This window comes from Lissotriton helveticus, chromosome 10 (genome assembly GCF_964261635.1).
Source record: "Lissotriton helveticus chromosome 10, aLisHel1.1, whole genome shotgun sequence".
NCBI classification, from domain to species: domain Eukaryota; kingdom Metazoa; phylum Chordata; class Amphibia; order Caudata; family Salamandridae; genus Lissotriton; species Lissotriton helveticus.
In genome coordinates, this window is record NC_136071.1 from 7,446,459 (window position 1) to 7,459,769 (window position 13,311).

At 49.4% G+C, this 13,311-nt stretch overlaps 1 protein-coding gene across 7 annotated transcripts in view; it reads right to left on the minus strand.

Moving 5' to 3' along the window:
- The window catches only part of IKBKG (inhibitor of nuclear factor kappa B kinase regulatory subunit gamma), a 147,879-nt gene that overhangs the window by 37,779 nt on the left and 96,789 nt on the right, over positions 1–13,311 (minus strand). For all 7 annotated transcript variants that reach the window (XM_078664530.1, XM_078664527.1, XM_078664531.1 and 4 more), the window contains 2 exons: positions 5,691–5,793; positions 5,162–5,280 (listed from right to left, as the gene is read on the minus strand). In XM_078664530.1, the coding sequence (XP_078520656.1) occupies positions 5,162–5,280; positions 5,691–5,793 (222 nt within the window). The remainder of the gene's footprint in view (positions 1–5,161; positions 5,281–5,690; positions 5,794–13,311) is intronic.

Sequence of the window (13,311 nt, forward strand, 5' to 3'; positions counted from 1 at the left end):
TATCGAAGGCAGAAGTGCAGTTGTTGACGCCTATCGAAGGCGGAAGTCCAGTTGCTACTGGGCTACCAGTCACCCTGCATATGGTCACAATGGAATCCTACCTTGACGGTAACTTGCCTTCTAGGCAACCAAGTTGCACTCAGATGTCTCTCCCGGGTTCAGCGAACCTGGGTGCAACTTTACACATCTGATCCTGGTCTCTGGTGCTGTACGGCAACGAGAAACAGTGGCTTGAAGATTTGGACCACCAGCTCACCCCAGCAGGCTTCTTCAGCTGCTGTGTCCTGTGCTGCCAACAGGAGGGCAGCCAACGGACCCTTGGATTCTCTTGCTTCGGCTGGGTCCGGAGACTACTTGTATTCTCCTTCTATGCCTCTGAAATAAAAGCCAGCACTAATCCTGCTAAAGTTTATTTTTAAAATTCTTAACGAGTTAAATATGAAAAAAATCGGATAATGCTGCCCGACCTCGGCTGTCCTATGTGAAGAACTGGCTACCTTTTTTGTAGACAAAATTCGGGGCATTTATCAAGCCTTTGTCCCGGTGCCACAAGATAGCTCTGTTTCTGGCTCTCCACCGGGTCTAGTCTCTAAGATGTCTACAATTCCTGAACTATCTAGAGAAGAGTTTGATAAGCTTACTGGACAGATTAAATCTGGTTCCCCAGATGACCCTTTAAAACCAGAGCAATTTCGAGAGCTTTCCCTTTATTGTCTGCCTCCCTTGCTGAACCTTGTTAATAATTCATTTGCTACGGCCACTGTCCCAGCCAGGTGGAAGCAGGCCTGGGTGTCACCTAGTCTGAAAAAAAACGCACGTTAGACCCACTAAAACCAGAAAACTTCAGGCCCATATCTTTGTTACCCTGGGCGGCGAAGATTGCGGAGTCTCACGTGAACTCAGTTCTTACCAACATTGAGTGCAGGTGACGTTTTGGATGACACCCAACATGGGTTTCGGTCCGGTCACAGCACGGAGACGGCGCTCCTGGCTGTGACTGAGCACCTTCGTTCCACTATGGACAATGGTCAAATGGCGGCACTGGTCCTGTTGGATCTCAGTGCCGCCTTTGACACTGTCTCCCATCAGATCCTTCTCCACCGTCTTGAAGAGGCTGGAATCCTGGATAAGGCTCTTGCTTGGTTCCGTTCTTTTCTGACCGGTAGAACATTCCGTGTCTCCACTCCTCCCTTTCTTTCTGGGGCGCGTTTGATTGAGCAGGGTGTCCCTCAGGGCTCAGACTTGAGCCCCACCCTGTTCAATCTCTACATATAACCACTGGCTGCGGTCGCTAAAACATGGGGTCTTAACATAGTTTCCCATGCTGACGATACGCAGCGAGTGGTTGCCTAACGGAGGGCTCTACCATGGACCACAATAGATTCAAAGCAGGACTGGCAGCAGTTGCTAATTGGATGACAGCTAATTGTCTTCAATTAAATGCTGCTAAGACGGAAGTGCTGTTGGTCGGTAGGAATGTGGGCCTGTGGGGCGACCATTGGTGGCCATCCTCTTTGGGGACAGCCCCGATGCCGAAGAATGAAGTGAAGAATTTGGGAGTCTGGTTAGATTCAGAGCTCAGTTTCTCTGTCCATACGAAAAAGGTTGCTGCCACGTGTTTTGGCATTCTACGCTGCCTTAAGCCAGTTTTGAAATTTTTCGACCCCGCCACTAGACAACTAATTGTTCAGTCGACGGTACTTTCAAGGCTGGATTACGCGAGCTCGCTACTTATTGGGGCTAACAAGGCGGAAATTACCCGCCTTCAACGGATCCAAAATTCTGCTGCCAGAGCATTAATAGGTTTGCCACGTTTTAGTCCAACATCGGCCACTTTCTGGAAACTTCACTGGCTTCCTGTGGCTCAGTGGATACAGTTTAAAACTTTTTGTATCGCTTTTAAAATCATTAGACTATCCACTCCTAAACTGCTGAGCCCACTGCTTAATCTGTACATGCCCACGCGGTCTCTGCAGTCGGCAGGACAAAATCTGTTGGTTATCCCCCGGTTTAAGCGCAGTAGAGCAGGAGGTCGTTCCTTTCGGCTCCTGGCAGCAACGCTTTGGAATTTACTTCCAGTTCAAATTCGAGAGATCAAGGAGGTTCTGCAATTCAGAAAAGCCATTAAAACGTATCTATTTCCGGAGAAATAGTGTTTCTCCGTTTTGTCTCTCCTCAGCTATGTTTCTTCACTTGGGATTAGCGCCGGGCACCCCTTTGCTGGGGCAGCTGTGCGCTTAATAAACTGTATAACATAACATAACATGAGCAGGATACGGCAGGCACAGTCCCACTGATTTGCAAACCTTTCTCTTTGCCGGATCCTCGGTGCAGCTTGGCAGTCCTTCTTCAGACTTTCAACCAGTCCAGATAAGATATGAGTTCTGCTTGCCCTATTTATGCTCAGAAAGTGCCCTCAGGGTAGGATGCAGCTGGTAGCCAATTGGCTACCAGGTCCCCTCCCTCCTGTTGACCACTTCCTAGAAGTGTGGCATCTGGCTATCATAGGATGCACCAATCTGCCCACTCCCAACGTGGCAGGACACCTCTCTCGGCGTCCAGAGCTCTTAAGCCCAACCCAGAGGTGTGGCTACCAAGGGGGCTACATGCACCTGGAAAAGCGGTTTGACCACCTGGTCCCATCTCATTCCCGAGTGCGAGCCTGCCTACCTAAACAACGGGGCAGCCCCTCTCCCAAGTGTTCGACATTTGCCCTTCAAGGCGGCTTCACCATTGAAGTTCAGCTTTTTGGCCAACACCCATACGGCTTCCTGCCAGGGAGAGGTAACCTATCTCTAGTGCAGGCTTCTATCGTGTGCTGTCCTGGGAGTCATTGGCACGTCTCCCCAGGAGGGTAGAAAGTCGTCTCAAGGACAACCCAATGCAGGAGCACAGGAGAGTTAGATGCAACAACGTGTCTATATTCTAAAAGTTTCACATGGCACACGTTACATTCATTTGGACATGATAATCATGTCAAGCTTAATGAAACAGAGTTGTTCGATACCTTGTAATATCAACTTTGGTCGCACCGTTCAGAAGTTAGCACAGCTGAGAGGCCAGTGTGCAACTTTATACTCTTCAACAGGGCAACCTGGTCTTTCCACAGTTAAAACAAGTTCCGCTTTTTTACTGCTCTGTCCATGAAATATGTTGCACCCTCCCTCAGGGCCCAGTAGGCCTGCCATACGGATGACTTGCATACTACACAGGGAGGTTTTGGCTTGGTCATTGCTTTAAATGGCAAAGTTGGGCTCGCAGTTTAAAAACTGCTCTTCCAGTCTGCAGTGGCGAACTGGGAGACAAGTTTTACTTGGGTCACACCCAGGGAGGCACCACCAGTGTGGCCATCCCTGGAGTGACCTTCTAAAATACATGCCCCAAAGTAACATATACTGGGAGCTTCAAGTAAGTCCGCCTACGCCAGTCTGGTATAAGCCAAAGCGACATACACCATCTTAAGGGTCAGACCACATGCACGGAGCCCTGTTTGCAGGGCCCAAGGCATTTCAGAGTCATTACACCAGTACCTAGTGGTCTCGATGGGGGAAAAGGTGGGGGTAACCCTGCAAAAAGTCTGTTTCTTACACCTGTCATTTACACAACAAATAAGCAAATAATAGAAGCATATACACATTCCATCGCAAACCAACTGAGCCAAAAAATACAATTAAACATTTACTAAAAAGCGGTGTTGTGTCAGACATATGTTTATCTCCTCAAGCTCACACGCTGGAATATTTTTCTTTTTACATCAACTTACCACAACCAAAGTTTTTATGAGCGTTTACACAGAATTAGAAACATGATTGATTTAACACAATTTAGCAGAAAAACCTATTTGCATTGCAAAAATCAAGCTACTAATTTCTTTATACAGACCTTTCAACAGCTAGTACCTGCGTCAGTTTGATGATGTGAGTGGCAGTGTGAACTTTCACAAAATAAGCGAGCACAGTTTACTTTTTTATTTTCGTGTGAAAGAAGCAGTTTTTAAAAAGGGGCAAGATAACTTTGTAAAATCTTAAACACAGCTGTCAAGTTGGCTCCATGTCATGCGTACCCAGTACTGTGTGTACCACTTTCGGCCAGTTCAGGCGTTTTAGCCAACAGCACTGTGCTTCTAGCGCGGTCACTGCAGGCCCAGCATGACAAGGTACAAGTCCCACAAAGCAACATGCTGCTGGCTGAAAAGCCAGGAAGGGCTGAGGGCATCATCTCTCACAGTGCCATGTGGTAGACTTGTGAAACGTAAAATAAAATCTACTTCCTAAGTAGGTACCTTTTATTCTTGTCAGCAATCTAGGGTTACACATTCCAGTGGGCGAGAGGATAGACATGGCCTTTAAATGCACGTGTGAAGAGCTTTTGGGGGCAGCTGGCTTTCTAGAGGAGCTCGGTCTGAAGTCCAGGTTGTGATTATCTGAGGACTGGGGTGGGGGAAAGAGGCTTGGACATAAATAGAGTAGCATGAACTTTGGAATAGTTCCTTCGCGAACTGAAACAGAGGTATAGTGTGGACCTGGCTATGATGTGGGCTGGCCTCATCCGGGCTGGCTCCTCCTACTCAGGACGGTCAGAGAGGTACAGAACAGTTCACTGGTCCTTGATTTTAATAGACCCCTGGGTGGGCAGACTGAGCGCCTGCAGTTGACGCGGCTTTGGACATCCTGACAAATCCTTGAACAGTTATTGGTTTTACTAGAAGCTGAAAGAAAAGCTTAAACGTTGTGAGGTGTTGTGGATGCCGATAGGCTCAGGCCCCTCCACCCGCCGATGAAGGTACTAGTATTAGTTGGGGCGTCCACCCCAGGAAAGGAAATCACCACTGGAGCAGGTGAAGATCAGACCTGATATATCTCGCTGTTTATCTGCACGTGTCCCAGGGACATAAAGGACACGAGCGTGAGCCTTTTAAGTATTCAGCCAGCCCGGCTGGACTTTACCAAGGAAGACAGCCCCTTCGAAGGACTCCGGGAGCCATGCTTCTACACCCCTGCTGTCGCTTAAGGAACCAGGACATGTCTCATTCACAAGGAGATGATGAGGGGAAGAGCTCCAAGAGCACAAGCACCAGACAAAACTAAAGGCAGCATCCCTAACTGACCACACAAATGCAGGTGCTAGTCACCGTAGCATCGAATCCTGACGCAGTGTTTACCTGTCCTCCAGTTTGCGTTTCTCGGCCCCGCACTCCTTCAGGCAGTCGTTACTCTCTTGCAGCTCCCCCAGCAGGGAGGTGACCTGCGCCTTCACAGACGCCTTGTCATCCAGCAGATGCTGTGGAAAGAGAACGGATGGGTGAGACGTACTGCCAAGAGTAAACCTTCTGCTCACACGGCTCTCTGGAGGGGATGGAGGGGATGGGGGGTGGGGGGGGGGGGGGGGTTGAATAGTCAGACAGGGGGCTTTAACCTGCAAATGTACTGCGGCGCATGGCTGCTCTGACAGTGGGAGGCAGCTTGAATCCAGGGATCCAGATAGTGTGTTTGCCCAGACCACTGCAGTTTGCTGGTCAGTATGTGCTGGACCAAGCGACACTCCATTCCAAGTACCAAAGACCCCGTGACGCACATGGTGTGTTTCATGCTTCCCTGGGGAGGGGAGTCCTGCAGGATGAGTGGTCACCCAACAATGCACAGTGTCTCCATGAGGGTCCGGGGTCTGACACACACCATGCCCATGCATACCTCCACCTGCTGCCTCAGCGCCTGGACTGTCTGCTCCGTCTCCTTTTCCTTCTTCAGGACTTCTCCCCGGAGAGAGTCCAACCTGGTCTTCAATATGTCATGCCTGCCAAAGAAAAGAACAAAAGGGAAGTCAGAACAATTTCTTCATAAGGCCTCATGTGCAGTCTTCAGTTGAACCCACTTTTATAAGGGTGTTTGGGACATAACTCAAGAACCCACTAAAGAAGGGAGTAGCCACGCGGGGGAAGGGGCAACAAAGTAAGTACCGTGCACTTGTACAGCGGAAAGTTATTAACAACAGGGACTCAAAAGTTGGACACACGAATGATGCTTTGCCTAATCCTAGCATCCAGTGAGGGCATCAAAACGCCTCCAAACGTTTAGTTAAACTGAAGATAATCAAGTAGTTGTCGACTTAGGACTTCTTCAGTTTGCTTTGTGAAGCCACAGCGCAGTGTGCAGTGTGAACTCACGTGGAGGCTTCATTTCACTCTTTAACAGAGGTCAAGCTGCAAAATAACATGTGGACCGAGTGCGCTTGCTGCACCTTAACGCCTGCAGATTGTGGCTTTGCTAATTCTCTGCCAGTGGGGGGCAGAGCTAACTCGTTCAAGCCACACTCCATCTAGCCAATAACACCATGGCAATGTCCTTGGTACCAAGCTGGCAGATCAAATACCATGAACAGTTAAGGCGAGTTTCAAAAATGTTAAAATCGATTAAGATAACCTCAAATCCCTGGTCGTATCACATGTAGTCTGGCTCCTTCTGGCCAGTATTTGTGACTCGGAAAGAATGCAGATAGCTTCATGGTCTCGTTTATGCGGAAATCAGCGATTACTTTTCTTGTAGGTATGTCAAGCTGGTCACCTGCTTTGTAATTAATATCCCCTTCTTAACGCTCACAGCGGGTTTGCAGACGGCCCGGTGATCACTCTGCAGATGACGTCAATGGAAACACTGAACTTCATGGAGCAACCTGCTATCCCCAAAGGAATGAGGAGGCAAGCATAGTAATACACACGGTGTGGCTCCCAAAGGAAATGATTTCATTAAGCGTTAGAAGGGAACGCGGGGATGCAGGAAACTTAACTCTGTACAAGTTGCAGAATGCGTAGGCGCTGCTGGACACTTTAATTCACACCAGTCAGCTCTCTACATTTTTACTCACCACCTCTGTACCTGGGGGCCAGCTACAGGATTTATTTCCACTAGGCATCTCTAACACCACCCATTGGTAGGGGGTGCGAGCTGAAAAAATCATCACTCACATAATTATTCATATCAGAAGCATAATTAGTTTATATTTATAATCCCACCCTGCAGTATTCTCCAATTGTTCCTGATCAGACAAACTGCAGAACACGTGCTCATGTTTTTTAACTCTAGCTATCTCAGAGCTGTGTGCACCCCAGACATTTGTGGTTTCTACCAGAAATTGTTCTGAGAACTCAAATACAGCAAATGTCACTCCCAAATAATTAAATCAAGTATTTCCAAATCTGCAGATCAAAACAGACGAGTAGCTAGTTAACAAATAAGTGGATTGTTTCTACCACAAGCACTGCTACAACTTAACCAGGCGGCGAGATGGAAGCTGTAAGCGTCCCACGCAGCAGAAGTGTGCAAAGTGGTTCTAAATTCACAAGTTGTGAGGATGGGAGCTTCAATCAGACAAAGCACTCAAAGAGCTGAACAGACAAGCGGTTCCATGAACACGGTGCAGTAAAACAGGATCTCCACCGACCAGTTCTACTGGGATCGAACCAGATCTAACGTGAAGCAGCTCATCGTTACATCTTCACTGGTTACGCTTTTCACGCCAGCCACGATGAGAGAAATGTAGTTGAATAATAACAGGCAGAACATCATCCTTTAGAAAACCCAAAAACGTTCAACTCAAATGAACGGGGCAGTCCATGTTTCTGTACTGTTTGTCGGCCGAGCCTCGGCCTACTCATGGGGTGGGGCGGCAGCACACAGTGAACACTTGATGGGACACACATGTCCCCTGCATGGTGTCGTCGTGTTCACTTGCCCTAACTTCTGTCCCCGTAATGTGGGCCACTCATTGGCTTTCATCAGGTCTGTAGAGTAGACCGACGCCAGCCTATGATGATCACAGTATTGAAAGCTGCTGGAGCCCATTCTCTGTTGAGGAGTAGACCGGTACCAGCCTATGATGATCACAGTATTGAAAGCTGCTGGAGCCCCTTCTCTGTTGAGGAGTAGACCGGTACCAGCCTATGATGATCACAGTATTGAAAGCTGCAGGAGCCCATTCTCTGTTGAGGAGTAGACCGACGCCAGCCTATGATGACCGCAGTATTGAAAGCTGCTGGAGCCCATTCTCTGTTGCAGAGTAGACCGACACCAGCCTATGATGATCGCAGTATTGAAAGCTGCTGGAGCCCATTCTCTGTTGAGGAGTAGACCGGTACCAGCCTATGATGATCGCAGTATTGAAAGCTGCTGGAGCCCCTTCTCTGTTGAGGAGTAGACCGGTACCAGCCTATGATGATCAGTATTGAAAGCTGCTGGAGCCCATTCTCTGCTTCAGAGTAGACCGACGCCAGCCTATGATGATCACAGTATTGAAAGCTGCTGGAGCCCATTCTCTGTTGAGGAGTAGACCGGTACCAGCCTATGATGATCAGTATTGAAAGCTGCTGGAGCCCATTCTCTGTTGAGGAGTAGACCGGTACCAGCCTATGATGATCACAGTATTGCAAGCTGCTGGAGCCCCTTCTCTGTTGAGGAGTAGACCGGTACCAGCCTATGATGATCACAGTATTGAAAGCTGCAGGAGCCCATTCTCTGTTGAGGAGTAGACCGACGCCAGCCTATGATGACCGCAGTATTGAAAGCTGCTGGAGCCCATTCTCTGTTGCAGAGTAGACCGACACCAGCCTATGATGATCGCAGTATTGAAAGCTGCTGGAGCCCCTTCTCTGTTGAGGAGTAGACCGGTACCAGCCTATGATGATCACAGTATTGAAAGCTGCAGGAGCCCATTCTCTGTTGAGGAGTAGACCGGTACCAGCCTATGATGATCGCAGTATTGAAAGCTGCTGGAGCCCCTTCTCTGTTGAGGAGTAGACCGGTACCAGCCTATGATGATCAGTATTGAAAGCTGCTGGAGCCCATTCTCTGTTGAGGAGTAGACCGGTACCAGCCTATGATGATCACAGTATTGAAAGCTGCTGGAGCCCCTTCTCTGTTGAGGAGTAGACCGGTACCAGCCTATGATGATCACAGTATTGAAAGCTGCAGGAGCCCATTCTCTGTTGAGGAGTAGACCGACGCCAGCCTATGATGACCGCAGTATTGAAAGCTGCTGGAGCCCATTCTCTGTTGCAGAGTAGACCGACACCAGCCTATGATGATCGCAGTATTGAAAGCTGCTGGAGCCCCTTCTCTGTTGAGGAGTAGACCGGTACCAGCCTATGATGATCACAGTATTGAAAGCTGCAGGAGCCCATTCTCTGTTGAGGAGTAGACCGGTACCAGCCTATGATGATCGCAGTATTGAAAGCTGCTGGAGCCCATTCTCTGTTGCTGAGTAGACCGACACCAGCCTATGATGATCGCAGTATTGAAAGCTGCTGGAGCCCCTTCTCTGTTGAGGAGTAGACCGGTACCTGCCTATGATGATCACAGTATTGAAAGCTGCAGGAGCCCATTCTCTGTTGAGGAGTAGACCGGTACCAGCCTATGATGATCGCAGTATTGAAAGCTGCTGGAGCCCATTCTCTGTTGAGGAGTAGACCGACACCAGCCTATGATGATCGCAGTATTGAAAGCTGCTGGAGCCCATTCTCTGTTGAGGAGTAGACCGGTACCAGCCTATGATGATCGGCAGTATTGAAAGCTGCTGGAGCCCCTTCTCTGTTGAGGAGTAGACCGGTACCAGCCTACGATGATCATAGTATTGAAAGCTGCTGGAGCCCATTCTCTGTTGAGGAGTAGACCGGTACCAGCCTATGATGATCACAGTATTGAAAGATGCAGGAGCCCATTCTCTGTTGAGGAGTAGACCGACACCAGCCTACGATGATCACAGTATTGAAAGCTGCTGGAGCCCCTTCTCTGTTGAGGAGTAGACCGACACCAGCCTACGATGATCACAGTATTGAAAGCTGCTGGAGCCCATTCTCTGTTGAGGAGTAGACCGGTACCAGCCTACGATGATCACAGTATTGAAAGCTGCTGGAGCCCCTTCTCTGTTGAGGAGTAGACCGGTACCAGCCTACGATGATCACAGTATTGAAAGCTGCTGGAGCCCATTCTCTGTTGAGGAGTAGACCGGTACCAGCCTACGATGATCACAGTATTGAAAGCTGCTGGAGCCCATTCTCTGTTGAGGAGTAGACCGGTACCAGCCTATGATGATCAGTATTGAAAGCTGCTGGAGCCCATTCTCTGTTGAGGAGTAGACCGGTACCAGCCTATGATGATCAGTATTGAAAGCTGCAGGAGCCCATTCTCTGTTGAGGAGTAGACCGACACCAGCCTACGATGATCACAGTATTGAAAGCTGCTGGAGCCCATTCTCTGTTGCAGAGTAGACCGACACCAGCCTACGATGATCACAGTATTGAAAGCTGCTGGAGCCCCTTCTCTGTTGAGGAGTAGACCGGTACCAGCCTACGATGATCACAGTATTGAAAGCTGCTGGAGCCCCTTCTCTGTTGAGGAGTAGACCGGTAACAGCCTATGATGATCAGTATTGAAAGCTGCTGGAGCCCATTCTCTGTTGAGGAGTAGACCGGTACCAGCCTATGATGATCAGTATTGAAAGCTGCTGGAGCCCCTTCTCTTTTGAGGAGTAGACCGACACCAGCCTATGATGATCACAGTATTGAAAGCTGCTGGAGCCCCTTCTCTGTAGCAGAGTAGACCGACATCAGCCTATGATGATCACAGTATTGAAAGCTGCTGGAGCCCATTCTCTGTTGAGGAGTAGACCGACGCCAGCCTATGATGATCACAGTACTGAAAGCTGCCGGAGCCCATTCTCTGTTGAGGAGTAGACCGACACCAGCCTATGATGATCGCAGTATTGAAAGCTGCCGGAGCCCATTCTCTGTTGAGGAGTAGACCGACGCCAACCTATGATGATCACAGTATTGAAAGCTGCAGGAGCCCATTCTCTGTTGAGGAGTAGACTGACGCCAGCCTATGATGATCACAGTATTGAAAGCTGCTGGAGCCCCTTCTCTGTAGCAGAGTAGACCGACACCAGCCTATGATGATCACAGTATTGAAAGCTGCTGGAGCCCCTTCTCTGTTGAGGAGTAGACCGGTACCAGCCTATGATGATCACAGTATTGAAAGCTGCTGGAGCCCATTCTCTGTTGAGGAGTAGACCGGTACCAGCCTATGATGATCAGTATTGAAAGCTGCTGGAGCCCATTCTCTGTTGAGGAGTAGACCGGTACCAGCCTATGATGATCAGTATTGAAAGCTGCTGAAGCCCCTTCTCTGTTGAGGAGTAGACCGACACCAGCCTATGATGATCACAGTATTGAAAGCTGCTGGAGCCCCTACTCTGTAGCAGAGTAGACCGACATCAGCCTATGATGATCACAGTATTGAAAGCTGCTGGAGCCCCTTCTCTGTTGAGGAGTAGACCGACACCAGCCTATGATGATCGCAGTATTGAAAGCTGCCGGAGCCCATTCTCTGTTGAGGAGTAGACCGACGCCAGCCTATGATGATCACAGTACTGAAAGCTGCCGGAGCCCATTCTCTGTTGAGGAGTAGACCGACGCCAGCCTATGATGATCACAGTACTGAAAGCTGCCGGAGCCCATTCTCTGTTGAGGAGTAGACCGACACCAGCCTATGATGATCGCAGTATTGAAAGCTGCCGGAGCCCATTCTCTGTTGAGGAGTAGACCGACGCCAGCCTATGATGATCACAGTATTGAAAGCTGCCGGAGCCCATTCTCTGTTGAGGAGTAGACCGACGCCAGCCTATGATGATCACAGTATTGAAAGCTGCAGGAGCCCATTCTCTGTTGAGGAGTAGACCAACGCCACCCTATGATGATCGCAGTATTGAAAGCTGCTGGAGCCCATTCTCTGTTGCAGAGTAGACCGACACCAGCCTATGATGATCGGCAGTATTGAAAGCTGCTGGAGCCCATTCTCTGTTGAGGAGTAGACCGACACCAGCCTATGATGATCGCAGTATTGAAAGCTGCTGGAGCCCCTTCTCTGTTGAGGAGTAGACCGACACCATCCTATGATGATCGCAGTATTGAAAGCTGCAGGAGCCCATTCTTGTTACAGAGTAGACCGACGCCAGCCTACGATGATCACAGTATTGAAAGCTGCTGGAGCCCATTCTTGTTACAGAGTAGACCGACACCAGCCTACGATGATCACAGTATTGAAAGCTGCTGGAGCCCATTCTCTGTTGCAGAGTAGACAGACACCAGCCTATGATGATCACAGTATTGAAAGCTGCAGGAGCCCATTCTCTGTTGAGGAGTAGACCGACACCAGCCTACGATGATCGCAGTATTGAAAGCTGCCGGAGCCCATTCTCTGTTGCAGAGTAGACCGACACCAGTCTATGATGATCAGCAGTATTGAAAGCTGCTGGAGCCCCTTCTCTGTTGAGGAGTAGACCGATACCAGCCGACGATGATCACAGTATTGAAAGCTGCTGGAGCCCCTTCTCTGCTGCAGAGTAGACCGACGCCAGCCTATGATGATCGCAGTATTGAAAGCTGCTGGAGCCCATTCTCTGCTGCAGAGTAGACCGACGCCAGCCTATGATGATCGCAGTATTGAAAGCTGCAGGAGCCCATTCTCTGTTGAGGAGTAGACCGGTACCAGCCTACGATGATCACAGTATTGAAAGCTGCTGGAGCCCATTCTCTGTTGAGGAGTAGACCGGTACCAGCCTACGATGATCACAGTATTGAAAGCTGCTGGAGCCCATTCTTGTTACAGAGTAGACCTACGCCAGCCTACGATGATCACAGTATTGAAAGCTGCTGGAGCCCCTTCTCTGTTGAGGAGTAGACCGACACCAGCCTATGATGATCACAGTATTGAAAGCTGCTGGAGCCCATTTTCTGTTGCAGAGTAGACCGACACCAGCCTATGATGATCATCAGTATTGAAAGCTGCTGGAGCCCCTTCTCTGTTGAGGAGTAGACCGACGCCAGCCTACGATGATCACAGTATTGAAAGCTGCTGGAGCCCATTCTCTGTTGAGGAGTAGACCGACACCAGCCTACGATGATCACAGTATTGAAAGCTGCTGGAGCCCATTCTCTGTTGAGGAGTAGACCGACACCAGCCTACGATGATCACAGTATTGAAAGCAGCTGGAACCCTCTGTTGAGGAGTAGACCGACACCAGCCTATGATGATCACAGTATTGAAAGCTGCTGGAGCCCATTCTCTGTTGAGGAGTAGACCGACACCAGCCTACGATGATCACAGTATTGAAAGCTGCTGGAGCCCATTCTCTGTTGAGGAGTAGACCGACACCAGCCTATGATGATCAGCAGTATTGAAAGCTGCAGGAGCCCATTCTCTGTTGAGGAGTAGACCGGTACCAGCCTACGATGATCACAGTATTGAAAGCTGCAGGAGCCCA